Source organism: Halictus rubicundus, chromosome 2, assembly GCF_050948215.1.
Source record: "Halictus rubicundus isolate RS-2024b chromosome 2, iyHalRubi1_principal, whole genome shotgun sequence".
Lineage (NCBI taxonomy): Eukaryota > Metazoa > Arthropoda > Insecta > Hymenoptera > Halictidae > Halictus > Halictus rubicundus.
The window spans coordinates 13,248,706-13,271,915 of NC_135150.1; the positions used below are offsets into that span (position 1 = coordinate 13,248,706).

General features: G+C 33.8%; 7 protein-coding genes across 11 annotated transcripts; 4 read left to right on the forward strand and 3 right to left on the reverse strand.

Annotated features, from left to right (window-relative positions):
* Positions 1–82: 82 nt before the first annotated feature.
* Positions 83–4,048, forward strand: LOC143365329 (tetratricopeptide repeat protein 27-like). Of its 2 annotated transcripts, none has more exons than XM_076805409.1 (8): positions 83–286; positions 403–1,258; positions 1,336–1,402; positions 1,471–1,803; positions 1,882–2,055; positions 2,145–2,297; positions 2,390–2,551; positions 3,259–4,048. In XM_076805409.1, exons 1-8 carry the CDS (start codon positions 208–210, stop codon positions 3,820–3,822), a joined length of 2,388 nt encoding a protein of 795 aa, XP_076661524.1. In that variant the 5' UTR covers positions 83–207; the 3' UTR covers positions 3,823–4,048. The 2 variants fall into 2 exon arrangements, with proteins under 2 accessions (XP_076661524.1, XP_076661525.1); XM_076805410.1 differs by having other exon boundaries at positions 152–290.
* Positions 4,049–4,150: 102 nt separating this feature from the next.
* On the forward strand, positions 4,151–6,888 carry LOC143365331 (3-oxoacyl-[acyl-carrier-protein] reductase FabG-like). 4 transcript variants are annotated; one of them, XM_076805413.1, is made up of 4 exons: positions 4,151–4,759; positions 5,824–6,140; positions 6,208–6,409; positions 6,498–6,888. In XM_076805413.1, the coding sequence occupies exons 1-4, from the start codon at positions 4,385–4,387 to the stop codon at positions 6,738–6,740; spliced, it is 1,137 nt and encodes a 378-aa protein (XP_076661528.1). In that variant the 5' UTR covers positions 4,151–4,384; the 3' UTR covers positions 6,741–6,888. The 4 variants fall into 4 exon arrangements, with proteins under 4 accessions (XP_076661528.1, XP_076661531.1, XP_076661530.1 ...); XM_076805416.1 differs by lacking the exon at positions 4,151–4,759 and adding an exon at positions 4,855–5,427 and having other exon boundaries at positions 5,807–6,140; XM_076805415.1 differs by lacking the exon at positions 4,151–4,759 and adding an exon at positions 4,860–5,347.
* Positions 6,889–7,093: 205 nt separating this feature from the next.
* Positions 7,094–8,312, forward strand: Rfk (Riboflavin kinase). The gene is made up of 4 exons (XM_076805417.1): positions 7,094–7,600; positions 7,773–7,921; positions 8,002–8,104; positions 8,188–8,312. The coding sequence occupies exons 1-4, from the start codon at positions 7,513–7,515 to the stop codon at positions 8,289–8,291; spliced, it is 444 nt and encodes a 147-aa protein (XP_076661532.1). The 5' UTR covers positions 7,094–7,512; the 3' UTR covers positions 8,292–8,312.
* Positions 8,313–8,430: 118 nt separating this feature from the next.
* LOC143365330 (uncharacterized) lies at positions 8,431–10,937 on the reverse strand. The gene is made up of 6 exons (XM_076805412.1): positions 10,342–10,937; positions 10,006–10,258; positions 9,799–9,925; positions 9,458–9,726; positions 9,231–9,379; positions 8,431–8,973 (listed from the first exon to the last, which is right to left on the reverse strand). Exons 1-6 carry the CDS (start codon positions 10,739–10,741, stop codon positions 8,438–8,440), a joined length of 1,734 nt encoding a protein of 577 aa, XP_076661527.1. The 5' UTR covers positions 10,742–10,937; the 3' UTR covers positions 8,431–8,437.
* A 270-nt stretch (positions 10,938–11,207) lies between these two features.
* LOC143365333 (putative ATP-dependent RNA helicase DHX57) lies at positions 11,208–16,294 on the reverse strand. The gene is made up of 12 exons (XM_076805418.1): positions 16,072–16,294; positions 15,721–15,856; positions 15,447–15,631; positions 14,906–15,369; positions 14,293–14,810; positions 13,914–14,221; positions 13,364–13,853; positions 12,913–13,295; positions 12,714–12,835; positions 12,320–12,639; positions 11,634–12,248; positions 11,208–11,546 (listed from the first exon to the last, which is right to left on the reverse strand). Exons 1-12 carry the CDS (start codon positions 16,140–16,142, stop codon positions 11,403–11,405), a joined length of 3,756 nt encoding a protein of 1,251 aa, XP_076661533.1. The 5' UTR covers positions 16,143–16,294; the 3' UTR covers positions 11,208–11,402.
* Positions 16,295–18,279: 1,985 nt separating this feature from the next.
* On the reverse strand, positions 18,280–23,013 carry LOC143365338 (WD repeat-containing protein WRAP73). The gene is made up of 7 exons (XM_076805424.1): positions 22,783–23,013; positions 22,451–22,633; positions 22,200–22,376; positions 19,179–19,448; positions 18,934–19,087; positions 18,657–18,866; positions 18,280–18,589 (listed from the first exon to the last, which is right to left on the reverse strand). The coding sequence occupies exons 1-7, from the start codon at positions 22,945–22,947 to the stop codon at positions 18,384–18,386; spliced, it is 1,365 nt and encodes a 454-aa protein (XP_076661539.1). The 5' UTR covers positions 22,948–23,013; the 3' UTR covers positions 18,280–18,383.
* On the forward strand, positions 19,572–22,268 carry Elp2 (elongator complex protein 2). The gene is made up of 2 exons (XM_076805421.1): positions 19,572–20,916; positions 20,982–22,268. Exons 1-2 carry the CDS (start codon positions 19,730–19,732, stop codon positions 22,129–22,131), a joined length of 2,337 nt encoding a protein of 778 aa, XP_076661536.1. The 5' UTR covers positions 19,572–19,729; the 3' UTR covers positions 22,132–22,268.
* Positions 23,014–23,210: the final 197 nt, after the last annotated feature.

Sequence of the window (23,210 nt, forward strand, 5' to 3'; positions counted from 1 at the left end):
CGCGTTTCGTCTCTGTCACGTGACTAATCCGATACCGGCAGAGAGATGGTAACATTTTCCCCGTCAGTTCGAGCCAACTGGAGCCAACTGGAGCCAACCAACTCCCCTGATCTGGCGACACTGTGAACATTCCTACTTATCTTCATATACATTGATATACATACGCTCCGACATTTTCCACGTGGGTCTAGTAGTAGCACTTTCGTAATGGATTATTTAAATCTAGAAAATATACCGAGAGAGGAATTTGAATATCTTCTATTAACAAATTTAGCTGGTGATGAAGGTAAGTAGGTAATTTTAAATTATACGAATATAATAATTTAAAATGTTAGGTTTTTTAGGTTAGGTTATTATTTGGAAATACGAAAGTTTTTTTATTAAAAATTCCTCTTATTTCAGACTATAGCATACCCCAAAATGTAGTGGATATATTAAACGGCCAATTTAGAAATGTCATAGACAATGAATTGTTATCAAGTTACGTGAAGTCATATAATGACAATGATTTTCATAAAATGATACACAGTGGCATAGAAAATGAAGTCATTTCACTTGATGCTTGGCTTTGTGTGGGTGTAGCTTCTTTGTTACATTTTATCCAGTGTAATTGGACAGGTCCAAAAAGTGACGAAGACGTTGAATGGTTAAAAACTCTAGAAGGAGAAGCTGTTAAACACTTATCTTTGCACGACGAATGTAACGTGAATACGAGAAAGCCAGAGTTTCTTTACTTTTCCAAGATTATATTTTCTAATCAATCGTTAGCAGAGTGTTACGATAGTTGTAATTGGTGGTTGTTTAGAGCAAGTTTCATACATCAACTTGTTTTCAATGAAAGCTCTGCTGTACTATTTAATGAGACAGAACAGTTAATTGAAAAAATCGAGGAGTCATATATATTAAAGGATGAGTACTGCAACACGTTATTTTCTATAGAAGCGGCACAATTTTATTTTTATTATAGAAGAACGAAAGAGTCAGAAAAGTACGTTGAATCAGCTCAGGAAATAACAAAATTGGGTTTAAACTTGGAAGGTGTTTTAGGTAAACGTACAAAATATCAACAAGAAGAGAAAGCACAACTATATTTAAAAATAGATGCAGGGAAAAGTCCATTTCCCTTTAGACATTGTGAAAATTTACCAAAATCGCTTGACTTAAATGACGACGTTCGATTGGAACAGATTGACTATTCGAAAAATATAGAGCATGCTGAAATTGGATCCATGGAAGAAGCTGTGATACTAGCAAAGCTGTAAGATTGTATTTTTTTACTTTATCAGATCATATTTATAAAAAATACATATGCTTTGTAAATCCTACTTTGAACAGTGTTGAATTGCAGTTGTCACAACCAAAGGACAAGTTAACAGATGAAGAAATTAAACCCTATTTAACAGTAAGTACTATTAGCGTATGTGCCAGCAATCTTGAATTATGAACAATCTAAAATTTATTATTTAACAGGCTGTAACAAATAGTACAAAAAATTGGTGCTTAAAAGTGGTGTCTCTCTATCGTCGTTGTATGTTAGAATCTGCTGACCATAGAGCTGTTGAACGATCCATGATGCAATTAGAATATTTAATACAGGAAATAAAAGACACAAAAGTTCCTGTTGCATATAGAATGGATTTATTCTTTGCAAGTGGCCTCAAGCCTATTTGGACCTTGGAAGAAACATGGGCACGTGTTATGATCAGTCTTGGATTGGTAAAAGGAGCTTTAGATGTTTTCTTAAAACTAGAATTATGGGAAGATGTCATCAACTGTCACAATATGTTGGAGATGAAACACAAAGTATATTTTTGAATTTAAATTATACATTGCTCCACTACTTTGATAAATATTGTCTAAATATTTATCTAATAATTCTAGGCAGCAGAGATCATCCGCCAAGAACTATCTAAGAAACCTACAGTCCAGTTATGGTGTTTGTTAGGTGATGCGACTCAAGATAGCAGTCATTATGAAACAGCATGGAAATTATCAAACAAAAGAAGTAGTCGTGCTCAAAGACACTGGGGAATGTTTTATTTCGCAAAAAAGGATGTTTGTGTCCATATAATTACTAAGAAAGCTTATTTTAATACATACTGTAATAAAACTGTTAAATGCATAGAATCATTTTTATTTTTTAGTACACAGAAGCTATACCACATTTAAAATTGTCAGTTGAATTAAATAATATTCAAGAAAACGTTTGGATAAGACTCGGATATGCAGCTTTACAAATTGAAGATTGGAAATTGGCAGCTACGGCATACAGACGTTACTGTACTTTAGAACAGTCGGTTTGTATCATTTTATTGTATTTGTAAACGGCTATACATATGTATAGTATATTTCTAATTATATATTTACACATTACACATATAAATTGTAGACATTTGAGGCCTGGAACAATTTAGCAAAAGCTTATATAAAATTAGGCGATAAAGAAAGAGCATGGAAGACTCTCCATGATGCTATAAAATGCAGTTATGACCGTTGGCAAGTTTGGGACAATTTAATGGTTGTTAGCATAGACTTAGGACACTTCTCAGAGGTATGTACATAGTATACAAAGGGTTTTCCAATAAGAGCTACCTAATGTCTTTTTTCTCAATAAAATCGGTTACAATTATACATGAAACACATTGTCGACCAAACAGCCACCACGCCTCTTTTTGCACAATGCCACCCTTATGTTTAGATTATTTATGACATTTTCGTGGTGAACGATTCCGTGTACAAAAATACCCGGATCCGTGTACACGGAGAATAGAATGTATAATTACTAGGCATGTGCGAGCCGCCCGATATTCAGTTTCGGGTCGGGTCGCAGAAAGTCGGGTGTGCGATATTTCATGACACATCGGGCGGCCCAAGAGGTTGGGGTACCCAAGAGATTCGGGCTGCCCGAGAGTGATTCAACTTCGTCGGGTGGGTTCGAAACGCTCGGGCCGCCCGATGTGTCATGAAGTATCGCGCACCCGAATCGAGCCCGTCCGACCTTCTGCGATTCGGGCGCCCGAAAATCGAGCGGCCCGCACATCCCTAATAATTACACGTGTTCTTTCAGTACACGTTCAATGTAATGACCTACAGATAGCACATACCGCCATAAACATTGGAAATATGTTACCATATAACAAACACATCCTAAAAATATTCGATAGTTCTTATTGGAGAACTCTTTATAATATTAATGATATTTATTACTTGAAAATTTTAGGATATAAATATGTGAACGCTCATTCTTTATTTTTATAGGTGATACATTGTTATCATCGTATTTTGGATCTCAAGAAAAATCATTTAGACGTTCAAGTACTTGACATATTAACTCACGCCATATTAAACAATTTAAACGATTCCGATGGGAATCCTGCGCAAAGATTACTTCCGAAAGCTTTAGAGTTGTTTGGAAGGATTAGTTCTGTTGTACTCAATAATTCCGATATTTGGAGAATGTATGGACAGCTCACAGCACTTAAGAAAACAGACACGGACTATGAAAAAGCGGCACAGTATTTACAGCAAGCTCACCGTGCTGCTATTTCAGATACTAAATGGTTTCAGCAAGAAGAATCAACTGACAATGTACTACAATTGTGCTGCATATTAACAGAAATGTATTTACGATGTGCTAGCGACTGCGATGCCAAGAAAAAGCGATCGTTATTGGCAAGTGCGAAATTATCTCTTCAAGGAGTTGTGAAAAAAGTTAAAGATCAGCAATGGAATAATGAGAAAATTTTAACACTCTCACAGAAGGTCGACGAATGTTTAAATACAGTAGTAAATGACTTGGAAAAAATTAAATTAACAATGTAAATATTGTAAATATCGTTTATACATTTATTGCATGTACATATTTTTCATAAAAATAATTTATGCTATTGTCATTAAATGTAACATGTTGTATATACATCTATAATTAAAAAATATGCCACGACTGTAAATGCATCTACGAAGAAAATGGAGTTTCCTTGGTTTTAAATTTACAAAATTAAGTAGATACTTGTATCTACCCACATAATTTCATTGTTGAATAACGATCCACCAATGATTTTTAATATGGAAATTTTCACGATATTTATGATACAAACGAAAGAAGTATGTGATTCTATATAAAATGTTCACGCTGGTATATGCAGAAAATTCTGAATAGACGATACCTTTTACAATAAACTAGCGTGTCTCACAATTTTTCAGAGTCCAGTAAAGCTAGAACGAAACGCTTCCTCCTCGTCCAGTCCCAGAATTTGAACGAACCGCCACGTGACTGGCCGTCATACTGCCATCTATTGTAAAAAGGATCGTCTCTCACGAACATGTTGCCTGCATTTGTCGTGGTGGAACGCTATTTCTGAACTATTTTTCCATTTTCGCGAAAATGGAAGTGGTGCGGCAAAAACGTGCCGCAATAAAAGGTCAAATAATTGGCCTTTATAAAGCTGGGTTCCCCAGCACGAACATTGCGACTATAATGAAGTGCAGTGAAAGAACTGTCAGAAAATACATAAAGAGTTATCGTGAAAGAGGAGAAGAGGGTCTCGTAGATAGACGGCTTTATAATGCAGGAAGAGCGCGTAAAACTACGACACAAGAAGATCATGCTATAATTAGAGAAATGAATCAAAATCCTTCTCAAAGTGCGTCGAGCGTTGCAGCGAATCTCGATTTGCAAGTGTGTCCCAGTACCGTACGTAGTCGATTACGGGAGGCTGGATACCCTTTTGGTCGACCTCCACGTAAAATACGTATACAGGTAGGTTGAAGAAAACTTATCCGTACCACCACAGATACACAGCTCACTTAGGCATGTTCTGGTCGCTGATTGGGTGAATACGGTCGGTGATGTGCTAGCAATTGCCATGTGTCTGTGTAGTCGGCCAAAGTTTTTTTGAACTGATGTGTGTATTTTCGTCGAAGATTACCGACCGAGCGACGCACGTGTTACCGCTTCAATCTGAGCTGGGTCGAATGTATATGTAACGACTTTCACACGAACACGTTTTATGTATTGTACGTTGCTCGATAGAAGACTAGCGGGATAGCATAGGGGAAAGAGAAATCTGATTGGTACACATAATTTTGCTACTGGTCGAAAAGACCATTTCAGCGAATCAAATTATGAAAAAGTAGGATCTCTCGTCCCTGTAGCGTACCGGTAGCCTTCTTTCCAGGAACGTGCAATACTTATACTTGTAGTAGTGGAACGGTCTTTCTAGGCGCAGAATAAATTCTTGTTTGCACGATTATTCTATATTGATATTCTGATAAACTTAGATAATATAATCTTTATATATCGTAAATACTGTCATTTCTTTTATGGTTTTTTAACAAACAGAGCCTCGTAAGATCAATACTTTATTTTTTTTCCTGTTCATGTATTCTCGTACATTCGCTGTCAACGCCGTTGAATTTCAAGTTGACGTTATCTGACTGTTATGTAAAGTATAATTTTTCCATAACCTATTTGCAACAACAGATCCGGACTATACGTACGACCAACGTATATAATATCCTTTACCGTGTAAACTTAGTCAGTTAGAGCTAAACGGGTTTGAGTAAACGAAGCAGATACGGTATCAGTTACGAAGAACTGAAGAAATTATAAAGATTAATGGTATTCTCTCTAAATATTATAAAATAGTGATACATGATTGGTACACTATACCGCAATAGTTATTTTAGCATTGAAAATTAATTTAATCTTATGTTAAAAAATATAATTCAATGTTTAGTTTCGTTCTTTCTGAATGAACGTCACAGCTTATAACTATATGTTCCTTTTTATTAATATTTCTAAAAGTTTATATATTTTTTCAGATGGCTTTTTCAGGAAAAGTTGTATTAATAACAGGAGCTAGTTCTGGTATTGGAGCAGCTACAGCTGTGCATTTTTCTCAACTTGGTGCATCTCTGTTGTTAACAGGTCGTAATTTAGAAAATTTAAATGCAATTGCTGAGAAATGTAAACCCAATAAACCACTTATTGTAACTGGAGAATTAACTAATGAAGTTGATGCGAAAAATATCATCGAATCTACTATTAAGCATTATGGTAGATTAGATGTTTTGGTTAATAATGCTGGTGTATTAGAATCTGGAAGCATAGAAAATACATCAATGGAGCAATATGATAGGTATAAATCTAATATTCTTATATAGTAAATTATCTAAAGACAACATTAACATATCCAAATTTTACAGGGTATTTAATATAAATGTACGGGCAATATACAATTTAACAATGTTAGCTGTTCCTCACATAGTAAAAACTAAGGGTAATATTGTAAATATTTCAAGTGTTTGTGGACTAAGAGCATTTCCAGGTGTTTTATCATATTGCATGACAAAAGCAGCAATCGATCAATTTACAAAGTGTGTTGCCCTTGAGCTTGCAGAAAAACAGGTGCGTATTCTACATACATATAGATACATACAGCTACAATTCAGTAGCTTTTATGGAAATTTCATTATTTTTGGTATTTAAATTGCAGGTACGAGTGAATGCCGTGAATCCTGGAGTAGTAAGAACAAATCTTCATGAAACTAGTGGCATGAAGGAAGAACAGTTAGAAGCATTTTTCGAACATAGTAAAAAGACTCATGCGCTTGGTAGACCAGGAGATGTTACCGAAGTTGCAAAAACGATAGCATTTCTGGCAAGTGATGATGCCAGTTTTATCACAGGTGCAACATTGCCTGTAGATGGTGGCAGACATGCCATGTGCCCTCGTTAATTTGCATTCCTATAAGATTTATTTTCAACACATTTATTCCAATATTAATACATTTATAAAATTTCTAAGATACTATATTTTTATTAAAGAAGATTGTTATTCATAGCAAAAATAATGTGTGTCAATAAATTTATAAATTGTCAACATACCTCGTTTTCTATTTATTGAATTTGTATAATGTACTACATGTAACATATGCTTAAAATATAATTACAATTATAATTGCCAATTGATTACAAAATGTTTACATATTTTTATTAAAATTAGGCAAATATAAAAATTTTTAATATATGCTAAAACTTTTTTTTTTAACTGAAAGAAAAATTAAATAAAAGTTGATTCAATTGAAGATTATTGTATTCATCTATAAAATTACGTTTAAAGCTAGAAAAGTAACATTTTCCATTAAACAAATGGCATATTTTGTTACTAATTGTTAATTCCAAAACAAAAGAATCACGCACTAATAACCTCTAATATAAATATTATTTAGGAACAAAATTTCACTTGCTGTATTCGAAAATTGGTTACACGTGTATCATTTTCCTTCTAGACACGCTATTTATAGTACATACAAACCATATATTTTGCATTTTGAGTTACATTCAAGTGATTAATTTATGTCATATTATCAATGTTTTATCTATCTCCTTGAAGCACCAGATATACGTATAAAATGAAGTAACAATCTTACTTCAATTTACTTCAGCTTCTTACGTCGACAGTTGTGAGTCAGATCGTCAAATTGTCAGACGTGACACTCTAGCACATTATGTGTACTAAAAGGTTACCATATTTTTTAATCGGTTCAGTGGTAGAAGGTTTCGGCAGAGGTTCCAAAGCTTTGGGCACACCAACAGGTAAATTTTGAAATTTAAATTATACTAAATAAATTATAAAATACATTGATCAATGAAAAAGAACTTAATAATTGTATCTCAAATACAGTATCTCAAATACTGGCGGGAAAAAATAGAAACCGGTATTGCTATTAAATATCATATAGAATGACGTAATAATATTCTTTTATAGCGAATTTGGAAGATAAGGTCGTTGAAGCTTTACCTAGCGATTTTAATACTGGAGTTTATTACGGATGGGCTTCCATAGACGGAGAAGTTTACAAAATGGTTGCAAGTGTTGGTTGGAATCCATTTTACAAAAATGAAAAAAAGACAGTGGTAGGAATTTAAAAAAAATGTTAAAAACTAATTATTATTTATCATAAATATAATTTCAAACACATAGATCATTTTTACAGGAAATTCATATGCTGCATAAATTTGAAAACGATTTATACGATAAACAAATTAAAGCAGTTTTCGTAGGCTACATACGGCCGGAACAAGATTTTTCTTCCATAGGTTAAATTATTATTTATTTTACATTCCAGTAAATATTATTTATACGACTTCATTTTCGATAAAGTATATTTTTATCATTTCAGAGGAATTGATTAAAGCAATAAACAATGATATCAGTATGGCTGAAAAACAACTGCAACAGCCACATTTGAATGCATATAAAGATGATAAATTCTTCAAAGAATAATAAACATCTATAATTAAATGTTTAATATACAAAATACGATATATTGATTTTGATATAGGTGTAATTCTTTATAATTGTATTATAATACAATATTTTTACATTACAATAGTATTAAAGTAAAATTACAATAATAACATTAGAAGTCTTCAACTTGTGCCTGGTGACGAAGGGGATGATGATGGAGGGGGTGGGGGTGGTGGTGGCGGTGGTAAAGATATCCACGGTGTATTCATTCTTGTCATCATCTGTGGTTCCCAAGTTACATTAGCATTTCGGAATCTTAAACTTGAAGGCGAGTTGGGTCGATTTTGATAGAGTAAATGTTCTGAATTAACTCTTGGGCCCATATTGTACGGAATTCTAGGATTCAAAGGTGCCGTTGTTCCATCTTCATTGTAATAGTTGTGCGAATTATATAAGTTTTGATTCATAGTATTTACATTAGGGTTTACATATTGCATTGACTGTAATGCAGGTGGATAAATTCCATATCCATATAATTCAGCGCCATCTGAATGGAAACCTCCTGGAATGCTTGACCAATTATTTTGATATGGATGTACCCACGGATTCTGTAATTGACTTCCAGCTTGCGTGGAAGGAAATTGTCCCTGATATCCTTTTCTATTCTTTTGTTTATTTCTGTTCCATGGATGACTCGATTGCCATCCAGCATTGGGACCTAAAAGTGTAAATACATATTACTTGCATCGAGTTGAGTCTACGATTTTGGACGTGTACCGAAGAGATTTCGGCAACTGATGCTTTTTTGTTTTCCGATCGGATTCTTTTCTACTGTTGATGTTAGAAGCGAGACAGCAATAAATTCATGCTCAACTGTTCAACGTTATAAGATACACGGGTACCCATGTTATTACACGTGTATACGTGTATTTACGTATACATGAAATAGGGGCCACTAGTATTTAAAAAACTTACTCGAAGCACGTTTCCGTTTAAAAGGTACATCTCCTTCATTCGTCTTAGACGTTTGTTTTGCTTGTTTTAATTTCTCATAATAAGCTCGTTCTTCCTCATCGTCGGAAAATTCTGGGGGTTCATCTGCACTTGCGTCTATACCTCTAATTCTGAGAAAGTACAAATCATGAAATGTTATACAGTAGTATTCAATTAAATTCCGTATTAATATTAATATGTAGACTTACTTCATTAACTCGTGCAAAAATACTAAAGATGTATATTCCGTATTTGGACAATAATAAACAGTCATGCCTACTTTAATATCACATTCCTGAATATGCTCTGAACTGTTGAACCTGACACAGTAATGGGGTTCTTTCACTTGTCCAAAAACATCGAATATTTTACCTAATGCCCTTTTTCCTTTATCAACAAATAAAATGGTATCCAAATTTAAAGTAGGTTTATCTGGTTTTGGCTGGACAACTACTAATTGTTCAACCATCCATGCAACCTAAAATTTTGTATTTGATGTACTATATTAATTTACATATTATTAAAATATACAGTTATAATTAATCAATACCTGTCCTAGTGGATCACATAGTACTTCAGGCACGCTAATTTTTAAATCTTCAATAGGTGGTAAGTCGTCTAATTCACTTTTTAATTCATCATTTCTTTGTTTGTTTGTTTTTTTCTTTCCTTTTGGTCTAAAAACACAAGAAATAATTGAAATATCAAACATAACAAGTATAAGATTGAAGTAATTCTATGTTGCTTATGAACTGACTTATTTGTATTATCACCATCAGAATCATCTGATTCAATTAACACTGAAGAATCACTAATACTACTAGAATCATCTTCGCTATCACTTTCTTCGCTTGATGACTTATTATTAATTCTGTAAGATTGCATTTGCACCTCTTTCAAAACAATAGGTTGGTCATTGTTTTGTATATTAAGATTTGAAGAACTTTCTGTTTCTGAATCCGAATTTCCATATTCTAAAGCTATAGCTGTGAGAGAAGATAATTTATTTCCTGTAAAAAAGTATAATGAACCTTAGCATTTTTTACATTAAATATACTGTAGATATAATATTTATAATTAAAAAGTTATATACCATTGCTATTTCCATGTATAATACAAATGTCATCTGTTTGCTGTGAGTCTCCAACTACCAAATCATTTGTAACTTTTTTATTATTGTCATCATTAATAAATTTTTCATTATGATTTATGCTCGTGTTAGTAAATGATTTTTGTTGGCTATTTACACCATTTGTAGTGTTACAACTTTGTCTATTTAGTGTATTATTCTCAATTAAAGATTTATCACAGTTAATACCGATTTGATTTACTTCAAAATCAATTTTTTTTTCATTTTCATTTTGCGCCATTGACGTATCTTCAATGATAGTTGATTTACCATTATTTTCTTTACTACTTGACACTTGTTCATTAGGTTTTGCGTCTGAAACACTTTCTATAACTTTCTCCACTATAACCTCGTCCGTTTCCATTGTGATTCTTATATTATTATGTTAAAATCCTAATTTTCAACATTAATTGTTTTTACATATAATTTTCAATTTAAAACAAATAATAATAACTGAACGAAATATTTGTTTACGTGTAATTCTTCAATTAATAAATGACCATGTTTCGATGCAACCACGTGTATTACCGGGATTTAATCAATCTATGGATCCACTACGCATGCGCGTACTTACGATGATGATAATCCCACTACATATATGCGTACTCCCCTAAATGCTACTTTTAAACATAATCAAAGAGAGACTGATATTATCTTTGATTAGTTATTTCTCTCAAATATTTTAGAATTATTATCGAAAGTTGATACCAACTTCTATCGTATGAAAGTGATTACAATAAAAAATAAATATTCAGTTAAAAAATCTTTTTTTCTTATTTTTAATATTACGGTGAAACAATTAAAAAACGTATGGGTAACGGAACGATGTCACGTAAAATGAATGATTAATTTATTTACAAAACACTATATTACAGTATGTAGATTATAAACGAGTTCTCCCAACGCGGCGTCTTGTACACCACACGCATGCACACCTCACACGGACGCGCGCACTCATGCACTCACGCACGTATACACTCCAGCAACGGGAACGAACGTAACAACATTGGTCTCTACAAACTGCTCTAGTCTTTTGTTACTACGTTCACAATTGTTTGTATAATTTTTCTTCCATTTTGATGGTTTAGAAGATTTAAAAGTGGATCCTTCATTTTTTCTTCCAATAACTGGACCAATTCTTTCCTCATTCGTTGTAACAGTTGACCAATCTAAACAATATTCGTATAAATTCACAAACACATAAACAATGTTCATACAAGTATTTCATAATATTTAAACAATATTATTGACCTTACCCTATGGGATTCGACACTGAGTAAAATCCAACCATCTTCTAATGATATAATAGATAGCCCATTATGTAGTTCTATGTTCAAATCATAGCCGGAAAATAAAATCAGCAGTAAGATCGGCACCATTGTGATTTCTTTGATAAATACTTTGCTCGTCTTAATTTTTTCTTGAAATACTAAATACGGACTAGGGAAGTGACCAATGTGGAAATTAACGGATGATGGATGAATACTGACGAAACCATCACTCTTCGTTTGAAATTTAAGTTCCTCTGGTTTTGGTTGTACCGGAACTGCTCCAGTAGATTGTATTTGGAAGGACTTTTCTGGTGTGAAAACTTTCACAACATTAGGATAAAGAGCAGCGCAAAGCAAACCTTGGAGAAGTTTGTAATTATCGTTATTGACATTTAGTTCACACCCAGTTATTTCTAGGACTTTGTCAACATTTGGTTGTCGTTTGGGTAAGTTAATAGGAACAAAACCAATAGAGACCAATAACTCTAAAAATTGATACTTTATATCTGCTAAACTGTACAACGTACGTACGGATAAGTAGTTCTCATTAGCGAAAACGTGGCCTGCGTAATTACTGCGTGTACATGCTTCCAACCATTTCTATGAAACAAATCGTAAAAAAAACATGTATATCTGTTTTATATTAGTATACACTGACATTGAACATTTACCTTATACGCTTTAAGTACAGTTAAGTGATCAGAATTGGCTGTGCAAAATTCTTTTTTGGCATCTATTTCGTGTCGCCTCTCAAATGGTATGGTGAATGGAGTTTTATGCGACAAACATGCTGCAATGGTAAGTGCGGAATCGAGGCAGCAAAAAATGGCTCCAAACAATATTAATTTTCCAATTCGTACGTCTACAGGCAGTGCCGCGAGATGATGGCCTAATGGAGTTAATGTACATTCAGAATTAAATGCACCGACATCTTGTAAACGTTTAATGGCGCTCTGAATATTTGCAGCTGTTGGCGGTTCTAACAGTTTGCCTAAAAAACATTTTATATTTTAAAATTTTACCCGATAAAAACAGGAAACAGATAAAAATAATAAGTGTTATTACCTAAAATTTGATGCGAGTCTACCTTCATTCCTTTATGTAGCAGTTGAATACGTAAAAGTAAGGGTTCTAAAGGAATTCGTAATATTTCAGGCACCGGTTGTGCTGAAAAGTGATATTTAAATCTGGAAAAATGAAATATTACACATTTTTATTATTATAGGCTGTTAAACATAAATTAATATTAAACAACTGAACATACTTATATGAAGTGTACAAATGAATGCATACTCCAGGCATTACACGTCCAGCACGACCTTTTCTTTGCAATGCATTTGCTTGCGATACCCAACACGTTTCCAAACTTTCCATATTCTGGCTAGAATTGAATCTAGTTTCCTTCATTTTTCCACTATCAATTACAAAAACACAATCATCTATAGTGATAGACGTTTCAGCTAAGTTTGTGCTCAGTACGATTTTCCGAACATCACCAACTTTTTTAAACACCAAATTTTGCTCTTCATTGGATAAACTTGAATGCAATGGCACAATAATAAACTTTCCAGTCTTTGGTGAAAGATTTTTATTGTCATTTAACTGATTTTTCAAGTAAATGATTTCAGCAAATCCTGGTAAAAATACCTGAAATGTAAATATCAAATACAGTATACGATTCGACTATTTTTTAAAAAATAGTAGAATGTGCTTACTAAGATTGAACCTGTTTTAGGATAATCATGTAATCCAAAAATAATCCATTCCAATATCGCCTCTATAAGCTCAAAATTAATTTTGTCGTGGTCCATAACATACAAGTTTTTATGCGTTTGTCTACTATAATCGTGATATCTACTAACGATTTGCATTAACGTCAAATTCTCGTCTTGAATTGATTCTTTAACTGCAGCATTGGAAACGCCTTCAACTTCAGCAGTTTCTAAATCTATTTGCAACTGTTCCCAGTCACCTCTAATTCTACGCGTGTATTTTGAATTCTCTTCAAACACGTAATTCATCCATTCAAATATATCTTCCAAAAAGATTTGCTCCACAGGAAACGTTTTTCCTGGAATGTGTAAAATAGGAGCTTCTCGAAAGTAAGAGGAAAAGGCTTCTGCTTTAAGTGTTGCACTCATAAGTATTATTTTCAGGTTTGATCTTTTACATAACAATTCCTTTAGGAGCATCAATAGGAAGTCACTAAATGAAAAATTGTAATGTTTAAGTGCACAGAACATGTTAACAGAATAAGTAACTGACCTCTCTGCGCTTCTTTCATGAACTTCATCGACAATAACATGAGTTACATCAGTTAATTCTGGATTCATAGATAATCTTTGCAATAATATTCCAGTTGTGCAAAATGTCAATCGAGTTTTATTAGACATTTTGCTTTCCAATCTTATTTGGTATCCTACCGTGTCGCCTATACGTTCATCTCTTTCTGATGCAACTCTTTCTGCTACTCCCACTGCACTTATTCTTCGAGGTTGCGTACATATCACATTAACATGCTCTTTTGAGTTGGGTCTATTTATAATCCAGTCGTCTAACAAAAATTGTGGCACCTAAAATATACCAAATATATTAAGACGTTTTCAATTTCGAATTAAAACACAACATAAATAATTTTAGTTACCTGTGTACTTTTACCGCATCCTGTTTCACCTGAGATTATGGTAACTTGATTTTCCTGTACCGTTCCTAAAATATTATCCATTTTAGACCATGCTGGCAGTTTTCTCCTAATTTCTTTCATTCTTTTATATTTGGAACTATCTTGTTTTTCCATAAAATTTTCATATATTAAATCATCCGTTTTTATTATCTCTTCTGATGTAATGTTATTTCTATTCCTTCTGTTGGTAGTGCCCAGTTCATGATGTGTAGCAAGATCACCATCGGCCTCTAATGATTTTGGGAAAAGTATATCATTTTTATCTAGAAATTGTTCTTTATTTTCTTCTAAATATGTTTTCATTTCATATTCATTTTCCAAAAGAGATATTATAGAAAAAATAGATGGAGTGTCGTTCTCGGCTAACGATAATGCTTCATTATATAATCTTCTTCCTACTCTTAAACAATGTATACTCGAAAACGTACCATCATTTTTATAAAAGTAGAAAAATGGCGGTTCGTACGGATATTTACAACCTAATGAAATATAAAAATACAGTGCCTTTTAATAGCAGAAAATTAACATAAATTTTACATTTCAGTCACATGATTTATTTGATTTCATGTAATACCTTCAGGAAATCTTATTTCTAATGTAAATTGTGGATCCTCTCTCTCAGGCATTTTTAATACCTGCGGTTGTTGATGCAAAAATCTACACTTCTTTCCAAATTTACATTTTTTGTGGATAAATAATTTGCATACTTCTTTCTTCTCCTTTTCCTTTTCGTGTTGTAACTTAATCTGTCTTACTTCTTGCTCTATATCATTGTTTCTCACTAAATAATCCAATTTAACTTGCACATTCCAAATTTGATTCTTTATTTTCTCTGTAAACATTTCTTCATAAATAGATTCAAGTGCCTCTTTTTCATCTTGTCGTCTTTCTAGAAAGTCTGTTGTATCAACATTGCTAGATGCTTTATTTTTCACGGTATTTTCAACCATATAATATTTAGAAAATAGTATTTCTAGAGCTTTTCCCATATCACCTTTTGTATGTATCAATGCTTCTATGCAATGCGGTTGATGAAAACTAAAATCAATGTAATCGATTATAATGTATATTAATTTGTTGATTATATTATATTGTTTGTATTGCTTTGTATTTACCCATAACTTTCCAATTTAACTATTGCAAATTGCCTAGTAATTTGTTCCTCAGTTTTAGGTGTGATATCCTTAGAAGAATAATCCACTATTCCTTTAATAACCAAATTACCCCTTTCTACCCAATATTGTTTCTCCAAATTTGATTTCTTATTTTCAAATTCTGATGCATCAGAAAGTTTAAAACTCTGTGGAGAATCTATGTTATTTTCTAATAATATAGTTTAAGATATAAAGTACAATATAATAGATTAATAAAAATGTTTATATTACATACAGAGCCATAAATATGTTTCAACGTGTCATAGAGTTGTCGTTCTGATTCTTCCGATATCCTTAATGTTTGTAATTCGACTCTAAGTTTGTTTGGACGAGGACTTTCTGATTTACATTTATTCTTACTCGATGCACTCCTATTCAGAAATATATAAATTTATTATATAACATAATTATTTAAACACAATAATATGTGTACAAATTACATGAAACAATTGTTTTATTAACACTGATTCTATTGTTAAAGTTTCCAATTGTTTAAAAAAAAATTCTTTCGTCACATATTAATTGTTCAATAGTGTATTAAGTTTTTATTTTAATTTAGAAATGGTCACATGTATATTCAACTTACGTGAAGCTTTTCCCAACATTTTTTCCTTCTAACGAAATCTCTTTCATCAATTCAATACTATTATGGTCCATTGTTAACAATTAAATAAAATTATTCTTGTATAAATTAGCTTAAAAAATATTGTTACTTATATTCTTGGACATTTACAGAAGCAGGTTAAAATTCTCATACATGTAACGTGCATCTCGCAGTGACAGTTGCAAATCATGAACTATATATTAGAAGGTTAAAACTTTATTGTAAATTACGTACGTATACATATATACAATATAGTTCTAATTGATGTACAGTCACCACTGACAGTCACAGACGAGGTACAGGAGTAGACCAATCACCCAATGTATTTTTTTGTCTAACGTCCGCGGGGCTCTAGAGTCATCTAGAACCCCTTTACCATTTCTGTGTCACATCCTACCGTATCGGTCGGAACTAGTATTGTGGAACTAATATCACAGACGAGATGTAGGAATAGTCCAGTTCAGTTATCTCAACTTATGGTCCAGTTTTCCTACGTGGCCTTGATTCGCCACGCTCCAAACGGCCGCTAGGAGAAGCTTCCTAGCGATCTTCACGCTACAAACGGCCGCTAGGAGAAGCTCGAAAGACAATGTGCGTGCCGTGTGCGTGTGCCATGGTGTGCCGCACACAACGCTAGATCGTACAAGGTTGCAGGGGTTCGGGAGGCGGCGATTTATGGCTCGATAATGCAAAGATGAGGCTTTTCAAGGGTGAAAAGCGTTAGGTAAAAGATAAATCTAGATCGCTCGCCAAATGGCAGGCCCTACTTTTGCGTTTTCTAGGCGTAATTTGCAAAATGCGGCAGAATTTACACATAAGGACACATTTTCTTAAATAACCGGGTTCTTATGGAGAACGTTGGACGCGAGCGATCTAGCGGTGACATATACAATGTCAATGCAACTTTTATTGTATTGTATAATTACGTATTAAACACAGAAATCGCCGCCCCCGAAAAACCATCCTGCAGCTATTATTTCGTTTAAATATAGTTCCGGCATTTTTCGCTACGAGCGCTGTATTCTGTTTCCGATCATTGTCGCATGATGCCTGTCAGAGAGGCGATCTGAGCACGCGTGGCCGACATCGTAAACAACGGCGCTGCCGTAGCTTCGTTCGAACAGCCGTGCCGCGATGAGAATAGAAAGGGTCCGGGATGCCGCGATGAGAATAGAAAGGGTCCGGGATGCCGCGATTCATAGCTCGATAATGCAAAGATGGGGCATGTCAGTGGTCGAAAGCGGTGGATGAAGGATAAATCTAGACCGCTCGCCACCAGACAGGTCCTACTTTTGCGTTTTCGAGCAACATTTTCCATTATTCGGTCGCATGATGCTTGTCAGAGAGGCGATCTGAGCACGCGTGGTGGACATCGTAAACAACGGCGCTGCCGTAGCTTCGTTCGAACAGCCGTGCCTCGGCACACTCACACACCGCTAGGTCGGCGCGTACGTGTACCGATGAGAATAGCAAGGGTCCGGGATGCCGCGATTCATTCCTCTATAACAGAACTGCTGAACTGGTGGCTCATGAGCCACTCGTGGCTCTTTCCCCTATCTTCCTTTTTCGACAAGAAACCTCCACTGCGTACGACGTCATCCCACAAGCTAGGCAGTCACAGGGAAAAGGAGAATCGTAGCTGTCTCATTTTGCCGCGCTCCGTTTCGCTCATGTTCTTCTCTACGCGATGGACGTTGGAGGAGGGGATTGGGCGCAACGAAGAAAGCAAGCGAGGCGAAGCGCGGCAGAATGAGACAACAAGATTTCTCGGCATTTGTTTAAAATTTTGTTTTCAATCGATTTTGCTGTCATTCCGAGGAGATTGTAGAGGGGGAATGGTGGGAGCGTCGTGTGGCTCGCGGCGGAAAACAAGTTGCAGCCCTGGAGTAGATCAATCACCCAATCATAGTACCCAAATTTTCGCGGTTGTGCAACAGTACCATTGGATGTGTGGTGGGATGGTGAGCAATGAGGATAAAAACGCGGCACTAATTGTAAGAATAATATACAAGGTGTTCCAAAAACGTTGCACTTCCTTCAAAGTGGTGATTCCTGAAATCACTTGAAGCAGCATTTTCCTTTGATAAAATGTTCTCTGTGGCTTTGTTAACAAAGCCGTGAAGAACATTTTCGTAACGGGAAAAGTCACTTCAATTTGACCCTAAGAATCACCTTTTTCAAGAACGTACAACTTCCTTGGGACACCCTGTATTATCATTTTTGAATAATACAAATCTGGAGAAATATAATAGTACAAAGAAAGAAAAACAAAGAAAATTCTTATTTTCATCCAATCATGATTTATTTTCATTTTGATAAATAATTGCTTTGTTGTAACCACAAAGTAGTAAAAGATTCCCTTGTGGATGGCATCGAGCGTCTAATACTGTTATATTCCGTGGAGTGGGCAGGCATGTTGCCTTCTGGGGAGTCCATTCAAACATATGAGCGCACTCACAAAATGCAAAAAGTTGAGCACGCGTAGGATTCCATTTGACAGCTGAAAATTCAAACCACACTGAGTTGCAAAAGAAATGAAATCTTTATGATTTTAAAAAGATACTAACCTACGATCTTATTTTCGAGAAGTAAATAATCGAGATAATCATCGACAATATTCCATATCCATAATGCTGTGGGATAAAGTTGATGTCTTATGACCAAATATTGTCCACAAAAACTGAACTCCAAAATATCGAATTTAGCAATTGAAAATCTGTCGATGTCATCATTTTTGCCGATCTTTATATTGATTGGACGTTCACATTTTTCTTCCACTGCAAATATGTAGTTGTTATTTTACTTGTAGCACTGTATTTTGTGGTTCCCGAAATATTTACTTACAAATACGTTTATTTTGGGAACTTGTAATCTTGTTTGTCAACTTCGTTTGAATTACGCGTTCCTCGTATACTTTGTGTAAATAATTCTCTTGGATAATTGGATCAAGATGCAATTGCAAAAGTGGCTTCCATGTTACATGATTTAACAAAACAAGCTGTATAAAAATTTACGCAAAGATCGTAATTTAACCGAATGAAAAATCAAGGCAATAATATACAAAATAATTGAAATACGTAAGATTGTACCATTTCGTTATATCCGGTTACAGCCAACAATTGCCCACTAGGCATCCATTTTACACTTTCAATTCCTTTTAATTCTTTATGATGCTGATATCCTATTTCAGAGGAACTAGTAGATTGTGTGGGGCAGAAAACTCCTATATCACTCTCCAATACATTTGAATAAATAATCAACTTTGGTTCGTTGCTAAATGAACACCATATGCATAATAGTTCACTATTTGGTGACCAACATATTCCATCGATAGTACTTAAACGTTCACATATTAATTTCTATAAATTACAATTAAACAGAAGATAATTCAAATAAGATTATTATACCAAATATTACGCGAATACGTTATCTTCGCGCCATAAACAGTATGAACATCTAGTGACTTTAATCGTTGAAGGTACCATTTTTAAATTGAACGTCGACCGCGTGTATCACTGTATATATATTTATATATCTAACAAAGAACCTCCTCTTTGTATTTAATGTACTAGAGTTTTTTGAGGTTAGATTATTAGTTTGACAATTATTTAGTTGAATTTGTTACTAATTCATAACGAATATGATGTCTTATGTATCGTGTGCTTGTAATCGAGTTCCGCACTCGGCGGACTGGGGAAGAAATGGACTTATTTGTTACGCATCATGTCATGCCGTTGTAATTTACGATCCATCCATCTCAAAAATAGGAAAAGTAACAAATACACTTCATCGGCATAAAGGACGTATTAATACGGTACGATGGATTAAACACAGAAATATAGAAGCCGAATGGGAACTACTGTCAAGCTCCACAGATGGAACTGCAATTATTTGGAGCAAAGTAAATGAATGCTTTGAATGTACCTATATTATTGAAGTTGGTGATACTCTCACAATTAGTAACTCTTTATATCTTTGTGCTCATGATTCTCCAAATGAGAAAACGTTTCCCAAATTATTAATATGTACTGGTTCAGTCAAAGGAGATTTAAAAATATGGTTAAGAAATGAACATAATAAGGTACAGTGTCTTCAGACACTTACATTTGGAAAGAAATTACCAATAGAGGCATGCTTTTCTTATTTACCAAATACAGATTTACCATTTTTGGCTGTTGCAACAGAAATCTCAACAATCGAATTGTATGTAACAAGTTCTGAAATTATAGAGGAATCAAATTTTCTTAGGGTACTAGTTTTAACTGGTCATGAAGATTGGATACGTTGCATGGATTTCCAGCATATTACAGATGATAGCATTTTGCTGGCGAGCGGTTCTCAAGATGCTATGATACGATTATGGAAAATTTCTGTAAATATCACAGAACCCTTGAACAATGGTTTACGTCTGAAAGAACAAGTATTCGTGGCTAATGATATTAAATATAATGTCACTTTAGAGTCTGTTCTTCATGGGCATGAAGCCTGGATTTATGGTGTGCACTGGTACCCACAGCAAAGAAGTAACAAAATTAGAATTTTAAGATTATTATCTTGCTCAATAGATAAATCTATGATTATTTGGGAGCCAGATGAAATAACTGGCATATGGTCAGAAAAAGTAAGAGTAGGAGAAGTTGGTGGTAATTCATTAGGTTTCTATGGCTGTAAATTTAGCAATAATGGATTGAATATATTAGCACATGGATATCAAGGATCATTTCATATTTGGAAATACTCAGATAAAGCAAAAAATTGGATTCCAAAACCTGTACCAGGTGGTCATTTCGCTGAAGTTGTAGATCTTTGCTGGGATCCAAAAGGAAGGTTTGTGCGCAAAATTGTAACAATGATTTTCAGTGAACACTTCTACATTTGCTATTCTATTGTAGGTTTCTTGTTACCGCAAGTACAGATCAAACAACAAGAATCCATGCTCCATGGAAAGATAAAGCAACAGAATTTTGGCATGAAATTGGACGTCCACAGGTTCATGGATATGATATGTCTTGTTTAGCTATGTTAACTCCGTATATGTTTGCTTCGGGTGCAGAAGAAAAAGTGATACGAATCTTTACAGCTCCTTCAGCATTTAAAAATTCTTTGAAAAAGATTGCCAATGTTGATGACTTTGAAAATATGGTAGGAGATAGCGCATCGGTGCCAGCTCTAGGATTAACAAATAAAGCAACATTCACTGAAAATAATAGTAAAACAGAAACTGATATAAGTAGTCGTGAAGATGAGGATTATATTCCTCCAACAGAAGAAGAGTTAATGCAGTATACATTATGGCCAGAATTACAAAAGCTTTATGGCCATGGATATGAAATATTTTCTATAGCTGTTAGACACGATGGAAAAATGTTAGCAACTGCATGTAAATCAACCTTACCAGAGCATTCTGCGATACTCTTATGGAACACGAGTACTTGGACACAAATTCAGAAACTTATGGCTCACCAATTGACTGTTACACAAATGGAATTTTCGCCTAATGACAAATATTTACTATCTGTATCTAGAGATAGAAGATGGTCATTATTTGAATACAACGATAATGCATATAATTTAATTGTAACCAGTTCAAAGAAAGATAATTTCCATACTCGTATAATATGGTGCTGTTCATGGACACATGATTCGTCTTATTTTGCAACTGGATCTAGAGATGGAAATATTTTAATTTGGAGCCCAGTAATTAGAGATAATACAATTGCTCCAGTCACACGCTTTAGTATGAAAGATTCTGTTACAGCACTTTCATTTTCTACTCAAACCATTGCTGAACATGTTTATCTTCTAGCGATTGGATTTGAAACAGGTTGTATAGAGATTCAGAAATTGAAAATTAACGACAAAAGCATTTCTTGGTCAAAATGTATGGTATATAGTACTTCTGATGCACATCACTTAACTGTAAGAAGACTTAAATTCCGACCATGCAAAGAAGAATCAAAAATTTTGCAACTAGCGAGCTGTGGATCTGATCATACTGTTAAAATATATGATATAGATGTCATAGAATTACTAGACTCGTAAAACATATATTTTTGTACAATAAATGAAATTCTTTATCCTATCTTTAATAATAATTTGTAATTACTCACTTTGTATAATTTCCATGTATCTGTCTTATAAATTTCTATAGTATCATCACCCTCATTTGAAACTACTATCGCCAATTTTTTGCCATTTGGACTAAAATATAAATTACGAAAAGAAGACTTCACGTTTTGTATATGACTTACATTCCGATTTTCCAAAGACCATACAGATATCTGAATCTGTTGATTTGAATTATCTTAAAATGTTGAAATGTAAATTTGAATGGTATCAATGAAATTAAAAAGTTACTTACATTAAAGTTTGACAATATTAAAATGTGTTTACTATCAGGTGACCAAGTAATACTTTCTAAACCTGCACTGCCTTCGACAAGTTTATATTGCCATTCAGGATAATGAATAGAGTATACTTGAATAATAGTTTTTTTTATGTTGGCACATAAAATATATTCGCTATTTCTAGACCATTCTAAATACTGTGATAAAATGAAAGACAACTAGGTTATGTGAAAAATTTTATTCGTTTTAATAATTAGTTAACATTTTAATCGTTCATTTTATACTATTAAATAATTGTAAAAGCTAGATAAAAATACTTCTGATTGATTTAATGTCATACACTAACCTCGATTATGTCTGTAAACACGAATGTGTGAATAGACTCGGTAGTTTTGCTACTTTTTACAATTAAATTCGCCTGATACACGAGTGCAAAGAATCTGCCATCCGGAGAAAATTCACACAATTGATTATTAATACGAAATATATTTTTTTCTACTTCTGAGGTCATAGCGTCGTTTAATTATATTTAGTGTAAAATCACAAATTTGAATGGTACCGCAATCCTGCCAATCTAAACGTGCAAATATATATGTTATTGTTGGATACAAATTGTTCTTAAATAAATAAATAATTCACATGATACACGATAAAAGTATTAATATATAAAAAAAGTTACTTATCACTTGGATTTTGTAAATTACTTAAGTACTTAAATCTGTGATTGAAATGATTTGAATTTAATTATTATTTTGTTGGTGCCAATGAATTTAA